This window comes from Balaenoptera borealis (assembly GCF_965194805.1).
Source record: "Balaenoptera borealis genome assembly, chromosome: 12".
NCBI classification, from domain to species: domain Eukaryota; kingdom Metazoa; phylum Chordata; class Mammalia; order Artiodactyla; family Balaenopteridae; genus Balaenoptera; species Balaenoptera borealis.
In genome coordinates this window covers 53068338-53090205 of record NC_138869.1, presented here as the reverse complement: position 1 = coordinate 53090205, position 21868 = coordinate 53068338, and the positions used below count along the sequence as shown (strand labels likewise).

Sequence of the window (21868 nt, the reverse complement as noted above, 5' to 3'; positions counted from 1 at the left end):
GGGATGCACCCCAGTACAGACCCCACAGTGGTCATGGTTTTGTTGAACCGATAGGCACCATAAAACTGGTCACTGTATGGCGGCCTGGGAATGAAGTCAGCTTTAGCCGCCCCTGTGTTTCCCTGAGTGAAATCTCCATGAGGGCAGGGGTTTGCCCTCGTCGTTCTTTGATGTGTCTCCCATGCCTGCACAGTGCCCAGCTCAGTGGACTACGGATGGCTACGGTCCAGTAGATGTAGCAGTTATAGAGCCCGACGCAACAGCTGTGCAACGAGTCAGAATGATTGGGTGATTCCTCCCTCGTGTGGGGCGTATGTCCTATTTCTTTATGGGAGTCAGTATTCCACGCAGCCTTGGTGGTTTCAGCAGCTTCTTGTAATATTCCTTGTAATTGTCCTGCCTTTCAGGACACTAACTGTGTTGGGTACAGCTAACCATTGATGTGTATATTGGTGGCTCAGATGATAAGTCGTGAGGTTTAAATTGTGGGGAGCTGTGAAGTGTGATGCCCAGAGCATCCCCAGGAAGACAGGGCTGTCCCGGTGTCTCTGGATTCTGGGGGTGCCTGGCTGTATGTTTCTCTCTGAGATGGTATTGATCGGGGCTGCCTGCCATCAGTCCTCTGTGCAGCAGGGGGCTAGGTATTGTCTGAAGGGTGCTTGTGATCCTCTGAGGGGGTCTGGAGGGGGCCTTGTCACTGTGTCTATCCTCGCTGATGTTTTGACCTTATTCATTGGCAGGCCTGAATTACGTTCTGACGGCTGATATGGCCAAAAAAGAAAAGAGCCAGTTGCCCAGGGTCTACTTTGTGTTGCTGGGAGAGTCCGTGGGTCAGGTCTCAGAGAAGCTGCAGCTGGTCCATTTGGAGGCGACGTGTCATCATTACGTGGCCCATGTGAAGGTCAGTTCTTTTTATCCTCAAACTTTGATCTCTACAGATGTCCATTTGAAACTGGTGGAAACTTTTATTGTGCATTACGTATGCTCTGACTTTCAAAATTTTATTTTACAAGGAGGAGAACATTCGTTTCTTCTTTTAAAGTTGGAGTTGGGCAGCTCTTTATTGATCTTACTGTGCTGGTCTTAGCTTCTGAGGGGGGTGATGGTGGGCCAGGAGACCAGCAGTGCTCTCTGGCCTTGCCTTGTTCTTTTGGGATGTTTTTTGTCCTCTCCCCTCTGTGAGGCTCAGTAGTCTTCTCAGAGGAGAGACACAGAAGCACATGCCTCTGAGTCAGCAGTGGTGCTGGATCACACTGTGCCTGATACCTTCCTTTCTCGGTGATTCACTACATATTAGCTCATAGTCAAGGTTAAGGTGTTTTACGACTGGTTTGATTGTTCTCCCTTGATTACTTCCTGTTTATTTTAGGAGTGCATTTTATGGTCCCTTTCCCCCTCAATTAAATAAACTTTCAAAATGTTTTTCTTCTACTGAAATTATTTGTTAAATACACTTTGCTGCTAATTCAGGAGGCCAGGCTTCAATTAGTTACACAGAGGCCCCTGTGTAGGCAGGTCCTGTCAGGTTGGGAGTCTGGTGCCCACTGCTGCAGGAACAACCAGCCACTACCCCCAGGCAGAGACAGCAAAGGAGGTGGAAGGACCCCCATGACCCAAGCCACATGATGGGTAAGATGAATGTGGGTTTTGGAGTCACACAGACCCGGTTTGTGTCCAGTTGGATGAGAATTTTGACTTCTCTGTGTCTTAGTTTCCGCATCTCTAAAATAGTTACCTTAAAAGGTGGTTGTAGAATTAAACATTACATGATGGATATACTTAAAGGACCTTGCACGGAGTCTGCCACACAGCAGGCACTCAGCATTATTATTCGGTTGGACCATACGTAATTGCCAATATTCTAACATTCTTGACTTACAAAAATGATTACATGTGGTTCAACCATTATTAATAACCAGTGGCTTTTTGGATGAGAGCAAAAATAGACTGCAGATTGGAGATGAAGTGTCCTTCTATTATTGTGTTGTTAGTGCCAGAGCAGGAGAATAACAGCTGTTTCTGCATGCTTCTGGGTTGTAGATAGAGAAATGCCCCACACATCCATGGTACTTTGGCCCAGAGCCTGAGTCCGTGCCCCTGCGATGCTTTTCAGTGGGGCTGGGCTCTGTCTTCTGCCAGGATGCATGCAGGGGCCTGCCCAGACCAGCTGCCCTCAGGCCTCGGCAGTGAAAGCCATTTATAAAGCAATTCGTGCTCCTGTTAAGCCAACAAGCCACCCACCTCTCTGGGTCTTAGATGATGTTGGCTCGTGAGCACCCTTGGGGGTATGAGGCCGTCATGTCAAACACTGCCAGGCCTTCAAGTGCCTGCACTTGGCGTCTCCACACTTCCTGGAGGTGGAGCGTCCTCCCTTGGGTTTCTTTTCTCTTTTTTTAAAAAATTAATTTATTTTAATTTTGGCTGTGTTGTGTCTTTGTTACTGCATGCGGGCTTTCTCTGGTTGCGGCGAGCGGGGGCTACTCTTCGTTGCAGTGTGTGGGCTTCTCATTGTGGTGGCTTCTCTTGTTGCAGAGCACGGGCTCTAGGAGCACGGGCTTCAGTAGTTGTAGCATGAGGGCTCAGTAGTTGTGGCTCTTGAGCTCTAGAGTGCAGACTCAGTAGTTGTGGCGCACGGGCTTAGTTGCTCCGCGGCATGTGGGATCTTCCCGGACGAGGGCTTGAACCCATGTCCCCTGCATTGGCAGGCGGATTCTTAACCACTGTGCCACCAGGAAAGCCCTTCCCTTGGGTTTCTTTATGCTGGTCTCTTCCACAAATACTTTCTTTCTGGGCTCTTGCGACTTCTTGCTTTGACTGAGAGGTTACCCCTTCCCATGTAGCTACCAGGGGTCTTGGCTGTGAGATAGGGCCACACAGAGCCTGCAGGGCTTTGCAAAATACACTCAGAAAACAGCGATAATGAGGTGCAGGCCGGAGGCAGGGCTGTTTCTGTGGTGGCTTCTGAGGATTAACTGGGGAAGAGCAGAGCTGCCCCAGGTTGTTGGTCCTGCAATGTCCTAATATCTAGGGTTGCCAGACTTAGCAAATAAAAATATTAGATTTCCAGTTAAAGCTGAATTTTCAGGTAAACAACAAATCAATTTCTTTTTTAGTATAAGTATGTCCTAAATAGTGCATTTACTTATCCTAAAAGAATTTTTAAAAAATTTATTTGTCGTTTATCTGAAATTCACATTTAGCTGGGCATCCAGTTGGAAGGGTCACCCTGACCGATATCCTTCCATCCCACAAGCGGCACTTCTCCCATCAATCAAAACACTGCTGACAAGGAGAGACATTGGATGGGGGTCAGAAGAATTTGGAGGATGAAGGCAGGGCTCAGAAGCAGAGAGCAAGCACACACCGTTATGGGATTATTTGGGTCATTTTAGGGAGGAGCAAGAGAGCAGGGCTTCAGCAGGGCTTCTTGGACCTAGAAAAATTTGGATATAGTTATTGCTTGGCCATTTTCTCATGCAAGGAGACCGGGGTGGTGGGATCCATCAGGAAGTCACAAGCCTCTGATGCCTTTATGGTTCAGGAGACGCTCAAGGTGGATGATAATTTATAGTTGTGTGGGAAGTTTTTTTCTACCAGGCATTGTCTGTGTCATAGCAGAGGACCCTGGGGACTGGCAGAGGGAGCCAGTGAAGGTGAATGCTAATGGGCCGGCTGGCTGTTCGCGATGTGGCCCAGCTGGCCTGGCCTGTGGTTTCTCCAGTTGTGGGAAAACAGCTGTGAAGGCAGTGGCCCTTGTGTGGCCGAGGCAGACGGCAATGCTGCGGGCCTGGAGTGGCAGCCTGGCCACCTCCTGGAGTGGGGCTGGGGGCTGGGAGCTGCTCCTCAGGGCGGCAGGGCGTGAGAGCACAGCGCAGCCTTCTCGATGGGGCTGGCGCTGGGCCTTATAGACAGTGAAGGAAGAGAGAGAAAAGCGTTCTCGCTTATCACACGCCATATGGCATGCAGGCAGGGAGGCAGGCGCTAGGCGCTGGGTGTGTTTTGTTTAGGCTATCTTCAGGTATTTTTTTCCTTTTTTTCTTTAAGCCCATTCCAATCTTTTTTTGCCTTCTTCCTTTTCCCCTGAAGTTTTCATTCCATATATGGTGGTAAGTATCTCTATCATAGAAGACTGCTCTGGCTGACACCTGCCTTCCAGGCTGGCTGTGTTGTCCCATCTTGTTCCTTTCACAGCCCTGGTGGGGCCTCCAAGGTGTACCTAATTTTGTGATACACTGCATCCTCCTGGGGGTGTGGGTCCACTCTCAAGGCCTCACTTGGTCAGCAGAGCTGAGGCAGTTTTCGCTGCTTCCTTGGCCTCTCTCCCTCAGAGTACACAAGCCCCAGTTTGGGGGATGGGCCCCCTTCTACTAGTGAAGCGGCCTAGAAACCTCTGTGGGTCCCCACGGTCACAGGTGAAAGCCCACACACCTCCCCTCAGCCTCAGGGCTCTCCACAACTTGGCCTCAGTTTACCTGTCCAGCCGCATTTCTGCATCACATCGCATGTGCCCTGGGCTCTTGTCAAGGTGGACTGACCCCTTTACTCCTGGAACGTGTCCCTCGTGCTTCCCAGTCTTAGTTCTTGTGCTCACCCAGCACCTCTGGCACTTGAGTTACCAGAGGCCCAGGTTTTGTCATATCCTTGTGCAACCACGTACCACCTGCATGGTTTTTGCATTTTTTGGTCTCAAACGTGCACCATCTGCGGTATTTTATTTCCTATTTTTTTCTTTCAATCGTCCTTTTGCCTGAAAATAATTTAAAGCAGAAACTTTGTACACTCGTGTAAGTGGAACACCAATTATCGCCTGCCAAAAGAGAAAGTAACTGTAAACAAAAATACACTGAAGACACAACAGTGTTGTTGAATTCTAACTGGGCTTCATTTTTTGCTGAAGTCCCTGAAGAAGCAGCCCGCTCTTCCTGTGTGTTAGAAGGGGAAGTTACAGAGTGCTGGGGAAGTATTAAAGACATGCTGGCACCACACTGAACTTTTTCTGATGCAATCAGAAGGACTAAATGGGTATTGACTGCGGAGTAACTGTCCAACTGTATGGATCCTTTTATAGAACCCTGCCCACGTGCCGTGGGAATCCATGCCATGAACCCCGTCTGGAAAGCCCTAGGGCCTGGACACATTCTGCTTTGATTGGCTGTGCCTTCCCCCTCTTGCCTGCTGAAGGGTTATCTGTGTTTCAAGGCTCAGTCAGTCACCAGGTCTTAAACATCCTCAGCCAGCCGATGTCCTTGTCCCTGGGGAGGCTGCCATCAGCTTCCTGCCTGCTCAGAGCTTGTTCCATGCTGCCTGACTCCCGCTTTCAGAATGATAGGCATGAAACAAATGCTTGCAAGACCCAACTGCGCTGAAGTGACTCATTGGGTTGGCTGGAGTGTGGGGTCACCAGGAGCGTCTGATCAGGGACCTCTAACCACTCTTGGACCTCCGGCTGGGAGGTCATGGAGTGGAGGGAGGGTTTTGGATGCATGGCCGTGTTCCCTCATCAGTCCATCGTTTTCTGGTCTCTGTATTTACCTGGATGGTAACTGTGCTCCATCTTCAAGTCCTGCACAGCCCCTTGAGAGAGCCAGCCCTTTGTGAGGTCAGGTGCTTATGTCTGACGGCCAAGCGAGAGCCTCTTCAGGAGTGGGGAAAGCGGGCGACAGCTTTGAGCCTATACAGGGACAGTGCAGAAGCCCAGGCGAGGCTGAGCCACGGGGTCAGCTGCCTCACTCCCAACTGTGAGGATCCACGATCCCCTGCAGAGGCCTCCGGAAAACCTCTGGTGAGCGAAATCACGTGTCAGACATTGTCAAGGGAGCCAACGACAGGATTAATGTAAAAAGGAAAAAAAAAAAAACCTACTCCACACTAGACGAGGGTATATAAAAGCACCGTTGGCTTCTCTGAGTAGCTGCAGATGTTCAGGAGGCTGTTCTCTTATGTTGCTGGAGGATTCTTCAAGGGAATTGGAACCTTAAGCTACTGCAGGGCCTGGCCTGGCAAAGGGAGGGCAGCACACTGGCCACCGCGCGGTCTTGGAGGTTACGCCGTGGGCTCTGCCCAGATGTTGTAGGTTTTTTTTCCATTTTCACATCCGAAAAAATGCCTTAGGGCCAGCTTCAGTCACATGATAGACTGTGAGTTTGCAAAGTGTTTGGATCCATCGAATGCCAATTTTCAGAGGTGCTGGAGGCTTTTATTTTCTTGTTTAAGAAACAGTTAAGGAAGGAAGATTAAGTTGGAGTAAAGAAGACCTCTGTGTGAGGAAGAGAAGAAAGGAAAACGGCAAAGTTTTCTTCTTTATCTCGAAAGTAAAATGCTAAATCTCTTGATAAAATCTCTTAATCATCCTGATAAATCAAATAAATAGCCAAAAAAAAAAGTTGTAAGGTTTGGATACAAAAGGGGATACAGACCTTAGATGTAGGAGGTCATCTTAAAACATTTTTTAAAAATTGGTAATATATGCACATAGTTAAATATTTTTTTAAAACTGTACTAAAAGTTATAGAAAGAAAGAACATCTCTCAGCACCCCATTTCTCTCCCAAAGGCATCTGTGGTTCCAGTTTCTTGTGTGTCTTCCAAGAGCTTGTCGATGAATACACAAAGCTGTGTTTTACACAAACAGCAGCATGCTGTGGCTCACTGCTGTGCAGCTTCCTTTTTCCTTTTAAAATGCCCAATAGCAGAATAGGTAAGCAGATTTTGGAAAGGTTGTGCAATGGAATACTACTCAGCAATAACAAAGAATGAACTGCAGATATGCACAATAACGTGGGCGAATCTCTAAAGCATTATGCTAAGTGAAGAAAGCCAGACTCAAAAGGCTGCTACTATGATTCTATGGAAAAGACCAGCTCAAAAGACAGAAAGCAGATCAGAGGTTTCCAGAGGCCAGGGGTGGGGTTGGGTGGTGGCGTCCATGATTGGCTGCAAAGAGTCATGAGGGAAGTTTTGGGGGTGATGAAAATATTCTAGCAAGATTGCGCTGGTGGTTATATGACTGAATACTTTTATTAAAGCTCAACAAAAAGTTTGCAGGTAGACCAGGCTTTAAGAGGAAGATCTGGAGTTCAGTTTTAGACACACTGAGTTTGAGGGGCCTATTAGATGGTGAAGTGGAGATGTGTATATATGAGTCTGCAGTTTGAGTAGTGGTCTGGGTTATAAGTATACATTTGGGAGTCATGAGAAGATAGTGTTTAAAGCCATGAGATTTGATGAGATCACCAAGGTAGTGAAAGAGAGAGAGAGAAGGGAAGGAAAGGGGACCGTGGGTACCCAGCACCAGGAGTACCTTTCCTCTTGGTCCCAAGATGGCTGTTGAGTTCCAACCACTGTGTCTTCTTTCCATGCAGGAAGAAGGGGGAAGGGCGAAATGCTCTTGCCATCTGATCTGAGGCCCTTTTAAAGAGTCTCCAATGACTTCTACTAACAACTCATTGACCATCCATATTTTAAGGGAGGTTGGGAAATGTCAGTTTCATCTGGACACTACAAACCCCAACAGTGTAGAGCTTTGCTCTCCAGTAGAATGTTCTGTGATGTTGGACATGTGCCATATCTGCATTGTCCAGTATGGTGGCCACTAACCACATATGACTATTGAGAACTTGAAATGTAATGAGTGCCACTGAGGAATTTTTACTTTAATTTTAATTAAAGTTTAAATGTAAACAACCGCATGTGGCTAGTGGCTACCATATTGAACAGTGCAGATTTCTGCTACAATAGAACACAGAGTCTTCATAGGACATTGGTCACACAAATCAAATGTCACAAGCCAAGTGGAAACAAATAACTGGGGTGAAGTCAAACTGACTGTTTCATTTTGCACTTACATTGATTAAAACCTGAGTTTCAAGAATGCCATAGAACATGGTCTCTCTCTCCAGGGTTCTTTTGGAGCATTCACACACACGCACACACACTTGCACACACATATCTGCATGCACATACATGTTTCCATAGGCCATAACAGTGGGGGGAGTGGAGCGGTATTAGAATTGAGAAAGTTGGATGGCTCACCCTGAGTTGATCATTTCAGGAGTGTTACAAACTTGCATCTGATGTTTTCTATTTTCTTCTCTGTGGCTTGAAACTATGTAAAAGGTGGCAGTATAGAAGATGGAGATACAATTGCTGGGTCAGGAGGGAGGACATTTTAAGGTTTGAGACATATCACAGAATTGCCTTTTAGAATGTAAAGCCCCCCCCCCAACCCCGATGCTCTTGCTAGTACTGGGTGGAGAGATTCCTTTTCAACTCATATTTGTGACCCACGTGAAGTATACACTTCCCGCTTGGGTAGTGAGGGCTGGGCTGGGCTGATCTGATCTGTGGTCAGCCACGGGGTCTCAGGCAAGTGCTTCACCTGGGTCTCTGAGCTTCCTCAGATGACAATGGGAAGAATACCAACTTCCTAGTAGGGATCTGATGAGCACTGGGCCCCTTTTCCCTTCTCCTTAACCCGGAAATCTGTTATTCTCCCTGGCTGCCTCTGTGTTAGAATGGATCAAGACTCATTTCATAGGTGTTCGGGGAATTTTTAAAAAAATGATTAGAAGCAGATGGTGAAAAGAAAATAGAAAGTATGGAGAAAACAAGAATTAAATGTGGGAAGAGAACAACTCTCTCAGCCAACATCCTCCTTCTCCACCTGGAACAGAGCAAGTCAGAGCCGCTGAGTCAGTTTACAAGGGCTCCTCCAACTTTAATGTGTACACCAGTTACCCGGGGACCTCGTTAAAAGCAGATCTTAGGCAGCAGGTCTGGAGTGAATTTCTGACGAGCTCCCCGGTGATGCCAATGATGCTGGTCCATGGACCACACTTTGAGAAGCAAGGAGCTAGAAGAAGTAGGTACCAAGAGTTCCAGGTAAAGAGTCAAAGGATGAAGACCATGGTCTGGCAGTTTTCCAGGTGATGTGGAACCATGGTTCTGATGATCATGCTCTGGCTTCCTTGTGACCTTGTGTAACCCTGGGGCTCACACTGATGCTTGTGAACAGAGGGCATGCCCCTCGTAGAAGGGCTGGTGCGGGCTGTGATTTCTTCCATGTTCCCTCACTGCCTGTTGCTTGAAGGACTGTGTTGTCAGCAGTCAGCTTACTGAGCACGATTTTTTCAGCATTTCTGTTTAACTTCATTGGAGTGTTTTGGGCATGACCCAAGCAAAAAAGTCAGAAATCTTTTTCTTCCCCAAAGGCTAGGAGCTTCTTGAAGTACAAGCTCTTATTAAGCAGAATAATTATGAATTTTTTTGCCCCATCCATTGGGGCAAACAGAGAATGAGAAACCAACTTAGAGACTGCATAGGTTCTTTCTGCATTTATGAGCAGATGCTGGTCATGTGCATTATTTTCCCGGGCAGGTTATAGTGGGGCACCAGCCTCCTGAGTGATCTGTATTTTTGAGGACGGGGAATTTGCTAGTTGTAGTGAGTGTGGACGGCAGAAAGGGTTCTCTTACTCATAGATAGCCAGGGAAGCCTCTGCACCAAAGAAACCCATTCCTTCCAAGCGGCTGCCTGCAGGTGGCTTTTGGGGTTTTCTCACAAGACAGACCTGGCCTCGTGACATTAGAATTGGAATAATGGTGGGTCCAAGGACAGATCTATCCATATGCATCCCAGAAGTTTTGTGTGAAGAGGGTGACAGAAAATTGCTTCTTTTTCTAAATGCATTAGGACTGTGTAAGTAAAATACTATAGGCAATAACAACAACAGTGATAATAGCTATCTTTTATTAAACATTTACTATGTGCTCAGTGTTTTACGTGCACATTTAGTTCTTATAAGAACCCCAAAAAATATAATTATGAATACTATATACATAAAATTATATGTATTATAATGATATGTAATGGATATAAGTAAAATAAATCCCCATTTTAGAGTTGACGAATATGAGACTTAAAACATTTAATTTACTCAAGATCTCACAACTGGTCAGCAGCAAAGTCTTGGGTTTGAATCCTATCTGGCAGTAAATAGTTCTCCGACCTTGAGCAAATTATGTCATCTTAGCACCGTGGCCCACCAGAATTGATGGTTACTGTAGTTGTTATTAAAAAGGCGATCTGAGGAAGAGAAAGCCCTGGCTCTGGGAGACCTGTCTCCGGGTGAATGGGTGCTTGGTTTCCCATGTTGGTTGGAGAACTTGACTCACAGCTGCTCCTGCACACATGCGTCCACATTGCCTGTGCTCTCTGGCCAGAGGAAAGCTCAGGTGTGGGCCAGTGAGCCTAGAGCAGGCAGGGGGCCTGGGGTGATGGAGGTTCTCTTTCCTGCTCTTTGGTCTTCCCAGTCTCTTTGGCGTCAACTATTTAAAAAACTAAATGTCATTTATCCTCTTTTTTAGGATCTTGAAGTCTGGTTCATGCATTCAGCCTCCCAGCATGTGTTGGGTGCAGGCTTTGCTGGGTGCAGGGTAACGAAGATGAAAACACCCAGGCTGGCCTTTGAGAATGGTTTCACCCCTGCCTTTGGGGCACTGTCTCAGTGCTCAGCTTTGCCCCTCACCCCATGTGTCACTATTTTCAGTTCACTTCTGCACGCGTCACTGCTATGGTGACCTCTGCCCAGGTGTGCCTGGGGCAGTCCTGGGGTGCACCTGTTGTCCCAGTCACAGTCATTAATAGTTACCCTTTCCCTTGCAAAGCCTTCCAGTTTGGATGGGAAATTGTGTATGCCACTGCATTTATGGAGCACCCACTCTGTGCCAGACACCGTGCTGAGCCCTGGGGAGATGGAGAACGGTGGACCCTGCCCTGCCTCCAAGGAAGTCTTGATCTGTTGGGGCATCTGTTCTGAAAGCCATGACTTGGCAAGTCAGGCAGCCCCAGGCCTTCCAGGCTTCTTGCTTTTGCTCTTGTTGGCCCCCTCCCACCACCTCCACCTGTGCAGACCTTCCCTCCTCTTCAGGTCCAGCTTAGTAAGGCTCCTTCTGCAGAATGGCTGCCCACCACCTGATCCTCCTCTGCCCGCCCTCCTCCCTCCCCGTCCCCCAGGTCAGCTGTGGGCCTTTTCCCCACTGGTGTGACTTCTTGGTGTCTTAGTCTTCTCAGACCGTCATAACAAAGGACCACAGAGTAGGTGGTTTGAACAACAACGTTTACTTCTCACAGTTCTGGAGGCTGGAAGTATGAGATCAAGGTGGGTTTCAAGGTCAGCAGGGTTGGTTTCTCCTGAGGCCCCTCTCCTGGGCTTGTTTGTAGGTGGCCACCCTCTCTTGGTGTCCGCCCACTGATTTCTCTCAGTACTTGTCTGTGTCCTAATCTCCTCTTCTTATGAGGACTCCAGTCTTATTGGATTAGGCCCACCCCAAAGACCCCGTTTTAGCTTAATGACCCTCTCTACAAACCTGGTCCCATTCTGCGGTATGGGGGTCAGAGATTCAACATACGAACTTTGGGAGGACACACGTCAGCCCACAATGCTCTCACACTTGCTTTTAGCCTCCTCTGTTAATTACTGGCTGCTTGGGGCCGGGAGCGCATGACACTTGGCATAGTCACCCCGGCCACACCTCATGGGACCACCCCCCATGCTTGTCAAATGACTGATTAGGCTCTTTTTTTGTTTCCAACTTGAAGACTTTTTTTACATTGAGGTATACTTAATTTACAATGTTACGTGATTAGGTTCTTAGTGTCATTTCTTATTGTCCATTTCAAGGGCTGAGTAGAGTTAATGGATTGAACTTCAAAGGAGAGATTTTTTTTTTTTCTGATGTAATGAATCAAACTTTTCTGATCCTGGAAAGAATTTGGTGGATGAGACTTTATGAACACACACACACACACACACACACACACACACACCCCATAACCATTTTGGGGTCGTTTGTTTAAAAATAAACAAACAAGGAATTCTTTCTGGACAATCTCTGTCCTTGGGTGTAAATGTAGTACAGGGCGAAGACAGGGCCCAGATGTTTACCCCACAGTGTTGGTGTGAGGCTAAAACGAGACCTTGCTTATAAAGTACTAAGCTCCGCACAATGGAAAATATGCAAACACAGACGTAAGAGTCTTCTGTAAATGGACTGAGTTGGAATTCCCAGGCAGGTGTTCTCCCTGCCTCTTTTTAGTCCTTTGTGATTTAGCTTTTTATTTATCACCAAAGACCCAGCATATGGTGATTGTGGAGCCGCATGTATGCTCTTCCCAGATCAATGGACCTGCCTCAGAGGGAGAGAGGGAGGGACCCAGACAGTTTCAGGAAATGGTTCAAGGCTATATCATCTCTAAGAAAACAACACAGAGCAGTCGCCCTATGTAGAAAGTCAGCCCTGTCGCTCTCTGGGATGCCTGCTGGCCTGGGTGCAAGAAGCCGATTAGGTGGAGGGGCGCCCAGGCCCTGAGGCAGTGGTGCCTCCTCTACTTCTATCAAGAAAGGGGAGTTGTCCCAGAGTGGAAACTCTAGAGCAGCTCTGTCCAATAGAAAGGGACTGCAGGCCACATGTGGAATTGTACATTTTCTAGTTGCTGTGTTGAACAAGTGAAAACAAGTAAGATTAATTTTAATAACACTGAACCCAGTATATCCAAAATATTATCCACATGTAATCAATGTAGGTATTATTAGTGAGTTATTTACGTTCTTTCTGGTGCTCGGTCTTTGAAATCCACTATGTATCTTAGCCACATTTTATGTGCTCATTAGGGAAGTGTGCACAGTGGTTAGAGTCAAACCTGATCACTTTGGGGACGCTGGGATGGCTGCAGGGGCCTGAGTATATGAGTACGTGAACGCATGTCCTTCATCAACTGGTAGTAAAAGGACACGGTCTATTACCTGTGGTTCTGAGAAACAGTATTATAAAGGATGTTTTCATACTTGGACTGGGAAGCCTGCTTCTGCATTTCCTAAACCAGAGTTCCTGGGGCCCATATGTCCATAGCACGGTGAGGAGGGTCTGCAGAATCTTTCCAGCATTTCAGAAAGCCTTGTGGGAGGCACAGAGATCACCACCCAGCAATGGCATCATTGCTCTCGGCTGGGGTGTTAGTGCTGGTGAGCCCGTGCTGATCAGACCTTCTCCTTGGCTTCTGATGACACTTAGGGGTTCCTGGGGTTGTCCTGGAGGTGGGGGGTTAATTGAGTGGGTGAAGAAATCCTAGGGGCTGCAGAGACCCACGTTTCTTGTGTCTGTGCTTCTCACCCACGGACGCAAGCACAAACCTCCAGGGACTCACTTGTCAGGCCCGTTAACCCCGAGAGGCTTTGGAGGGGACAAAAGGTTCCTGAAGTCAGCGAGCACTGTTACTGGTTCAGTGCTTCCCGGGTTGCAGTCAGGAGATAGGCATTTCCTGTGAGCCGTGAATTCTGCTCTCCACCTGTATGGAGTGCCTGGGAAAGGCAGCTTTGGCCTTCCTTCAGCTCCTCTGCAGTTGCTCTGCTGGTGGGGTGCCCCCTATTCTCAGAGCGGGGAGCCATGAAGAGGGCACTGGGGGCTGCTTCAGGTGTCCTGTGGCTCTGGCCACCCTGGTTGTGGGAGGATTCCACTGTGCTTGGCAGCCCACTCAGCGCTGGGAGGCATGGATCACCCCAAAGTCCTTCCGTGTGCTGAGCCAGAGCCCCTGCCCCTAGTTCTGCCCTGAGCAGCCATAGGCATCTGTCGGTCTGTCCCTGCAACCCCCACTTCCTGTTTCCTCCAGGGCTCAGCATCCTCAGTTCCTTTGGGTCTCCAGTTTGTTATTCCATCAGTGAAATATCCATCCTTTGTTTTTATTCCTTTCTTCCTCTGTGTCTGACTTTTTAGCCATCCCCCAACCAGGGGTCAGGGAAAATAGAGGAGAAGAAATTCAAGCCAGCCAGTTTTACTCCTTCCCAACAGCGGTGTAGGGAAGATGCCTGTAACAAGGAGGTCCAATGGATGTGATAATTCCTTCCTGTTAGCCAGGCCCTCAAATTGGCTGATCTAATCCTCTCACCTGGCACTGCAGCTGGCTTGATTATTCTTCCAAAAGGCAGTGCATGTTGGTCTGGTTTGCACAGTGACATTTATCCGTGCGGATCTCCTGAATCTGACATTTGTTCCTCTTTCATCCTGTACTTTCTTGGGCTTGATGTTCCTCTTCCCATCCACTTGGTAAGAAACATGTTAGCTTATAGCACAGGGTATCCTTACCTATCAATTAATGAGCCAAAAGGGTACATAAACTTAGGTCACAACCAAGGTAGTCATGGTTGGAAAGAGACATGGATTCAAAGAGGTTTGGGATAATTTTATTAATGACAAAGCCGTAAAGAGCTCCTAAAAGCTTGTAAGATTTGGCATCAGGGACTGTCTCGTTTCTCACCATATCGTCATCACCAAGCAGGGAAACCGACATTGACTAATTGTTCAATAAATGTTCCCAGAATGTTAGAAGAAGCTGGACTAGGTCCAAGGTGAACATATGCCCAAGATACTCAACTGTAAATTTACCATGTTAGCTTTTACGTTGAAGTCAGTGATCCGTTTTGAGTTGATTTCTGTGTGTTGTCCAAGATATTGTGGAACAGATGTGAATAAAAATATTCTTTTTGATTGTAATGAAAAGTAGATGAATACCTGTCAGACCATGTGGCCTGATCTCTTGAAAAGCCGTCACGTGAGAGCTTCTCCATTTGCCTTCAGAGAGGGTAGCCAGAACTCCCTGCCTCCCCTGCCGAATTTAGGGTTGTTGTAACCAAATCTTGGGCTGATGCAGTGTACTTTCAACCAGCCCTTCCCGGGGACTGTGGTACAGGTGGTGCTCAGCCCACACGGCTTACCTCAGGGCGGGACGTCTGTGGGTAGAGAATCCCACTTCCCCATTCCGGATGTGCTGGCACTTTTCCTGCTCATCTCCTGCCATTGAATCTTAAAGTTCTTGCTCATTTCCCCTGTTGCTGTCATGCTGCAGTGAACGTCTTTCGGCACCTGACCGTCAGGTTCAGGAGGACGAATTCCTATCTGTGGCTTTGCTGGGTCAATGTGACAGCCGCTTGTGTTCCCCCCCGATGTCAGCTTTGGTCACAAGTCCCCCACAGCCATCTGAAAGTCCTGCTTTCTGTGCCCAGGACACTGGGCTTGGCTTGGCCTCTCACACGTTTTCTGACAGTTCCTGGTGTTTTTTTGTCATCCTGCGTGTCAGCAGCAATACACAGACTGATCATTTTTATGGAACAGTCTTTGATGACACCTAAGTGCCTATTTAAATCACACCAACAACCTAAAGAATATTAATCCTTTATGAGAACATTTCTCAAAGCATTTTTTACAGGATGGTAACAGGTTTTATGTTCAAGAACAAAACAAAGGCCTATATTCAACTAAGTTTCGGAAAATACTGTATTTAACATTGGATATGTTTCTTTATTGGAGGACCTCCCAGAATTTTTTAAGCCAGGGTACACAAGGGGATACATTTTCCCCCTTTTGCATCTCCAGCGTTTCCCAAATGTACTTGACCACACTTTTTTTTCTCTCGAAGATTAGGAGATATTGCTACAACATAGGTGAGTTTTCTCTCAATAATTTGGCTTTACACTTTCCTATTCCTTTTTTCCCTACTCACACAAATACTCTTCTTTAGCTTCATGTTTTAGTGATAGAAGAACTTAGTGATATTTGACATCTAGAGATTTTTCTCTAGGTTTTTTTTTCATCAATAAGACCACTTTAAAGGTATGGCAGGCCTGTACCAATCTCTAGGGTCCCCACCATTTATAGACCTCCCTCCATCCTGTGGTGACTTCATTGTTTTGTTATATTTTTAGTGGCCGCCCACAATGTGGAGGGCTTTCTGAAAGCCCCTATCTCATGCTAAATTTAGCTGGACTGTTAGCAGGCTTGATTGATTGCTGGTCTTAATGGGAGAAAATGTGATCCTCACTTCTCCACCCCATCATTAAATTATTACTGATTTATGACAAAAGGAAGCAGCCACTGAATAAGTGGGTATCTTTTTAAAAATTGTGATGCTTCACCAAGATGGATACACTTTCCTGTTTACTTCAACAGGCATCTGTTGAATGTCGACCATGCAAACATCTTGCTGGCCTGGGGCCCTGGTGCTTTCACTGAAGGGCCTTGGAGCCCAAAACAAAATTCCAGGGCCTGGCTCTCCAGCCACACCCATCCCTACCCATCCCCACCTAGATTTAATGAGGAGAAAGGGGCTAAAAGAAGCCTATGGGATTAACAAATATTCCAAAACACCACCTCTAGAAAGGGGTAGAAATGGGTGTTGGGATTCAAGGCATCTGTGAAGTTAAAGGGTTGGCACAAAGCAGGCTGGATCTTGGGTTTCTGAAAACCTGACTGGTGCCATTGCTGACTCTCAGTGAGTGGTTCTCTTGCCGTGAGCCAGCGCTGAGCGCGGACCCAGCTGGGGTCTGACTTCTGTCTCTGCACTTGCCGGCCTGGTGACCTGAGGCACGTTTCCTCCCTCCTGGGTCCCTCAGTTTTCCTATCCTGTGGAATGGTTTCAGCATGGGATTGTAGTGAGGATTAAGGGAGCGAACTGGTGCAGAGCACCCCAGAGGGGGCTTAGCACATGGTTGGTGCTTCTTGTGCCTTTATTGACTTCCTACTTCCTGGTTTCCTAGGGAGCCTGGAGTGTTACCTTGGCTGCTGGTTAAAGGCTGGGTTGGTTAAAAGGAGCGGGGACCTGCATCATACTGTGTCTGGGGTGTGGATGTGGGGTAGGGTTAGGGGATTGGCAGATGAACTGGTCAGACTGCTCTGGTCTCGAGATGTATAAAAGAGTGGGTGAGAGGACAAGGCCATGGAGGTAATGGCATCTGTCACATCTTTTAGTGGTTCTTATAGATGATAAGGACCTCAAACAAATCTCGATGTGTCCATGCCCAGAGTGGTCCATTATGGGCACATACCCGCAGGGCAGTGACCCCGGCTCCCATCTCTCTCTCTCTTTCTGTATGTCTGCCTGTCTGTCTGTCTCTCTCTATACACACATATATATATAATTATTAAAGATAAATTAGGGACTTCCCTGGTGGCTCAGTGGTTAAGAATCCACCTGCCAGTGCAGGGGACAGAGATTCGAGCCCTGGTCTGGGAAGATCCCACACGCCACGGAGCAACTAAGCCCATGTGCCATAACTACTGAGCCCGTGAGCCACAACTACTGAGCCCACGCGCCACAACTACTGAAGCCCGTGTGCCTAGAGCCCGTGGTCCGAAACGAGAAGCCACTGCAATGAGAAGCCCGCACAGCACAATGAAGAGCAGACCCCACTAGCCGCAACTAGAGAAAGCCCGCGTGCAGCAACGAAGACCCAATGCAGCCAAAAATAAAAATAAATAAATTTTTTAAAAATTAAAATAAATAAATAATATAAATACATGCATATATGTATGTATATACACATATGTATATATATACAATCTGTTTTTCATAATTTTTTATTTTGAAATAGTTTGACTCGTAAGTCGCAAAAGTGGTATAGAAAGTACTCATGTAGCCTTTACCCAATGATGACATCTTATATATCTGTAGTACACAATCAAAATTAGGAAATTGACATTGGTATAATGCCATACATTCTTTTAAAGAGTGCTCAGCTCAAGCCTAGGAATCTATTTTTAGCACAATTTTTTGAGTTGCCTACTTTAGCTCCACTTTGGTGAGATAAGCACTGGGGATTTTGAGATGGATTAGCCCTGGTCCTCAGCAAAGTTTGGTCACAGAGGAGAGAGATCCAGACCGGATGGGATTCATGCGTTTCAAGTCACCTGTGGTTTACAGTGATCCAGCATGTTCTTTGGAATTGATTGCCTTATGAGGTAGTGATTTTCTCATCACCAGACATATTCAAGCATGAGTCTTAGGATCCCTGGCCCCAGCACCAAGAGGGAGCTTGGACCAGATGCTCCCTGAGTGAAAATCCTGTGATTCTCTCAATTGCTTTGGCAGAGTTTGCAGCTAACATTGATTATGCTATGAGTCAGGTGATACTCCACATTGATGTATTATAGTTGCCAAGTCACTTTCCCGGGCTCTGGTTTAACTAGTTCATGTGAGTTAAATCCTGGTACTGTGTATTGCAGGCATTGTTCTAGGCCTTGGAGTACAGAGATGAATAAGACGTCGTGAGTACAAGCCAACATCTAGTGGGGAAGATGATACAAACACACAACTATGATATAAATAAGTGCCATAATACACGTAGGTGTGGGGTGCTGAGAGACTCAGGGGGAAGTGGTTAGTTTTGTAAATAGCCACAAGGCTGGGAGGCCAGGAGGGTGCAAGTTTGAGAGAGGAGCTGGATCACCGGAGATGGGTTGGAGTTTCCTGGATTGATAAAGAGTTGGGTGGTAGAATCAAGGGAAGCAAAGACATTCTGGTGGGGAGGAAACAGCACAAGTAAAGGCCCTGTAGCATGGTGTTTATATGCATGGGAGAAAGCTTGATGTGACAGATTGTGGGCTCCAGGGGACAAAGTACTTGCTGAACATGAAGCCAGATTAGATTTGGCCTCCACCTTATGCTAATGACAAAGTGTTGGTACTACTGAGAGCTGCTTGGAAAATGTGTATCTTTGAGTCATGCCAGTGAGAGGTTTTCAACTATCTGAGGATCATGCAGTTGTGAGGAACCAGATCCCCCAAAGTGGGGTTGGTCAGTGATTTGGCAGGTCCTGAAGCATCTGCCTTGATCCGCCAGAGTCTCAGCATGTCCTCCCTGGGCTTGGCTACTCTTGGCCACCACCTCTTCAAGGGTACAGCAAAGACCCAACAGGATGCACCTCTCAAGTGCTTGGCAGCTTTTGCTGGACAGCCTTGGGGTCCTGTGGCCTCTTCTGGCTGTTGCTGTTCTTACATATTGAGTGTACAGAAGATTCACACACTGGATCTCTTGCTGGGTGTGACCCTTTGGGTCAGGAGTGGCAGAATGATGCTGCTGTGAATTGCAACGAGCAGTTTGGGGACCCGATTGTTTTGCAGGTTTCTTTGGAACCACATAGAGACTTTGTATGTTTGGAATTGGATAGATCTGGGTGCTGATGTCTAGCAGGTGGCTCCCTTCCCCTTTCTGTCACCCTTTGGTATCATCTGTCAGACTCACTTCGGGATATTTCATTATAGTCCAATCCAGGAACATGGGAGATTCCCAGAGGAAGAAGATCTACCTCTGTCATTGACCTGGGCGAGGACCACTGGGAACATCTGACCTTTTCACCAAGGCAAACTTTGACCTTTGAGAGCTTCCTTCGGTTTCTGAAAGTAGAGATTCTTATTTTTCGTCCTTTCTCTTTTTAATTGCAGGAGGGAACTAAGAATGGAATGGAATACCTGTGGAGAGTAGAGAGATGAGAAGACATTAGGAAAAAATATCCCAGAAGTAGTGCTGGATGAGAATCAAGTTATGAGAATCCCACTGATGAGAGGTGGATAGAAACAGAAGGCCCTAGTTCAGTGATTCAAATAAGGGCTCAGCTGTTTGCATTGGATGCTGAGAATGTATGCAGCAGCAGTGGGCCTCTTGTGTAGTAGGTCCATCACTCTCCAATTTCCTAAGAAACTGGGGTTCTCCTGGCCAGAACCATGGCCTACTTTTTCTGAGAAGGGAAATGTCAATTTGGGGGTGATAATTTTTTTTTAAGTTTTTTATTTTATATTACCTACAAAGTAAAAGTGTTTTCCTTAACTTAAAAGTTGAACCACCGTAGACAGTGATCACTTTCATCAGACTTGATTTATAAATAATAATGATGGTAAGAATTTACTGAACCTTTGTCAAACAAATTAACTATTCATAGAGATGTGATAATTTAAAACAGAAGAGCAAGCCCAGTGGGTGGACCCTGGGAGGGCTGACGGATGGGAAGCCTCTCATCAAAGGCACTTGCTGAGGCCTGAAGGGGATGTACAGCAGTACCGAGTGTCCAGAGCGGCTGCTCCCTAGCCAAGGCTCAGCTCTGGGCAGGGCAGTCAGCTGGACACAGCACATCACAGCATGAGTTGTCTAAGAGGTTGAGAGAACATGCAAGATCTGAGCTGTGCTTGTGGGTCTCACAAGACCACAGCTCTGTTGCCCGTGGTTTTGGTTCGATGAATGAAATGATGATTGAACAAGATGATTGGACAAGAAGGCTGAGCCCATCCCATCAGCCCACCTAGCAAACTCAGAGGGGTCCTGGGGTGTGTTCTGATTCAAGTGGCTGGAGCGCTGCGTAGACATTAGCCAGAGAGAGGGCTGGGACTCGGACAAGATGCACTAGAGCCCTTGTGTGTGGTCCTGTAATTCACGTCTGTGGCTCTCACTTGAAAGGAGTGGTTCTTGGATTTTGGCAGGTGTCAGAACCACCTGGAGGACTTGTTAAACACGGATTTCTGGGCCCTGCCCTAGGGTTTCTGTTTCAGTGGGTTTGGGGTAGGAGCTGGGAAGGTGCATTTCTAACCGCTTCTTGGGATGATGATGCCACTGGCCCATTGATCTAGACTGCAAAGGAGGTCCGGATCCTGTGGAGGGGATCTGCTTTCTGCTTCCGTAGACACTAGGCAGCCAAGCAGATACCTGGGCTGGAAGGTGACAGGGAAGCATCCTGTCCCACTCACGGCTCACCATCCGAGGACCCATCATTCTTTATTTCATTCTGTTCTTCCGCTTGTCCTTCAGACTCAGAAATTCAAAAAGGGGCTTCCCTGGTGGCGCAGTGGTTAAGAATCCACCTGCCAATGCAGGGGACACGGGTTCGAGCCCTGGGCCAGGAAGATCCCACATGCCGCGGAGCAACTAAGCCCGTGCGCCACAACTACTGAGCTTGCGCTCTAGAGCCCGCAAGCCACAACTAGAGGAAGCCCGCGCGCAGCAACAAACACCCAACTCAGCCATCAATCAATCAATCAATCAATCAATCAAAAAAAAAATTCAAAAGGGTGGCTCATGACACAGAATTTTTAGTTAAAGAAAGAAGAGAACCAAATTGCCTGCCACGTGGTGTCTGGGCCAGAGAGACTCCTGGGGTTTTATAAATTATTTGGGTAGCCTGTTGAGTGCTGCCTCAGAATTTCGCCAGGATCTGAGCTGTACAAGGTGGCCCATTAATGTCCAGCGGGAAGCTGCTGGGTCCTGGTGTGTGAACACATCCAGGGACTCTGAACACCTGTACTCCAGGTACTGAGTCAGTTAGAGGTGGAAGAGAAAACGTGTCTTTGCTGTGTTTATTGAAAGTCCTTTTTATCATTCCCTCATGTTTCTTTAAGGGAACTTGAGTGGCAGAATATTATTTAGAGCACTTTGTAAGTTCCCAGTGATTAGATAGGAAACGAACTGAACGTGAGTTCACATTTTACTCTCAAGAAGACTGCCTTGGGGAAGCCTTGCAGTGCAGTGGTCAAAAGCAGGACCCTGTTCAGAATGCCTGGTGTTTGAATTCTGGCTTTGTCACCTCATCTCTGTGTGATGTGACTCGCCTGCACCTGTTCCCTCACCTATAAAACTGGGATAATATCCATACTAGCACCTATTTAATAGAATTGCTAGGAATAACTAAGGTAATTCATGTCATGCAATTAGAATTGCACTTATAGAAAAAAGTCAACATGTTTTAGTTATCACTGCTAACCTTGAGCCATGAAAAGACCTGTAATGTATGCCATTTGTGTGTGTACACTTTTAGGAATGGAATTCTTAGTTTTCCTACCTACCCAAGATTATGTTTTATATAGGCTCTCAATGTGCTGGAGAAAATTAGCTGGAGGGAGGAAAAATTCGTTAGAAAATTCGTTAAGCCTCATCTGAGCTTTTACCTGCTGCTGCTTTCATCACCACCTCTCGTTCTTCTATTTCAACAGACCTTTACAGGTTTTGTGGAGTCATGGAATTCATGTGTCTAAAAGGAAGATGTATGCGATATTGAAAGG

General features: G+C 47.0%; 1 protein-coding gene across 10 annotated transcripts in view; it reads left to right on the top strand.

Moving 5' to 3' along the window:
- The window catches only part of ITGA9 (integrin subunit alpha 9), a 356726-nt gene that overhangs the window by 87690 nt on the left and 247168 nt on the right, over positions 1-21868 (top strand). For all 10 annotated transcript variants that reach the window (XR_014232874.1, XM_082348371.1, XM_082348369.1 and 7 more), the window contains one exon: positions 741-901. Coding sequence is in view for 9 of the 10 variants with exons in the window: in XM_082348371.1 (XP_082204497.1) it covers positions 741-901 (161 nt within the window). In the remaining variant the exon portion in view is untranslated. The remainder of the gene's footprint in view (positions 1-740; positions 902-21868) is intronic.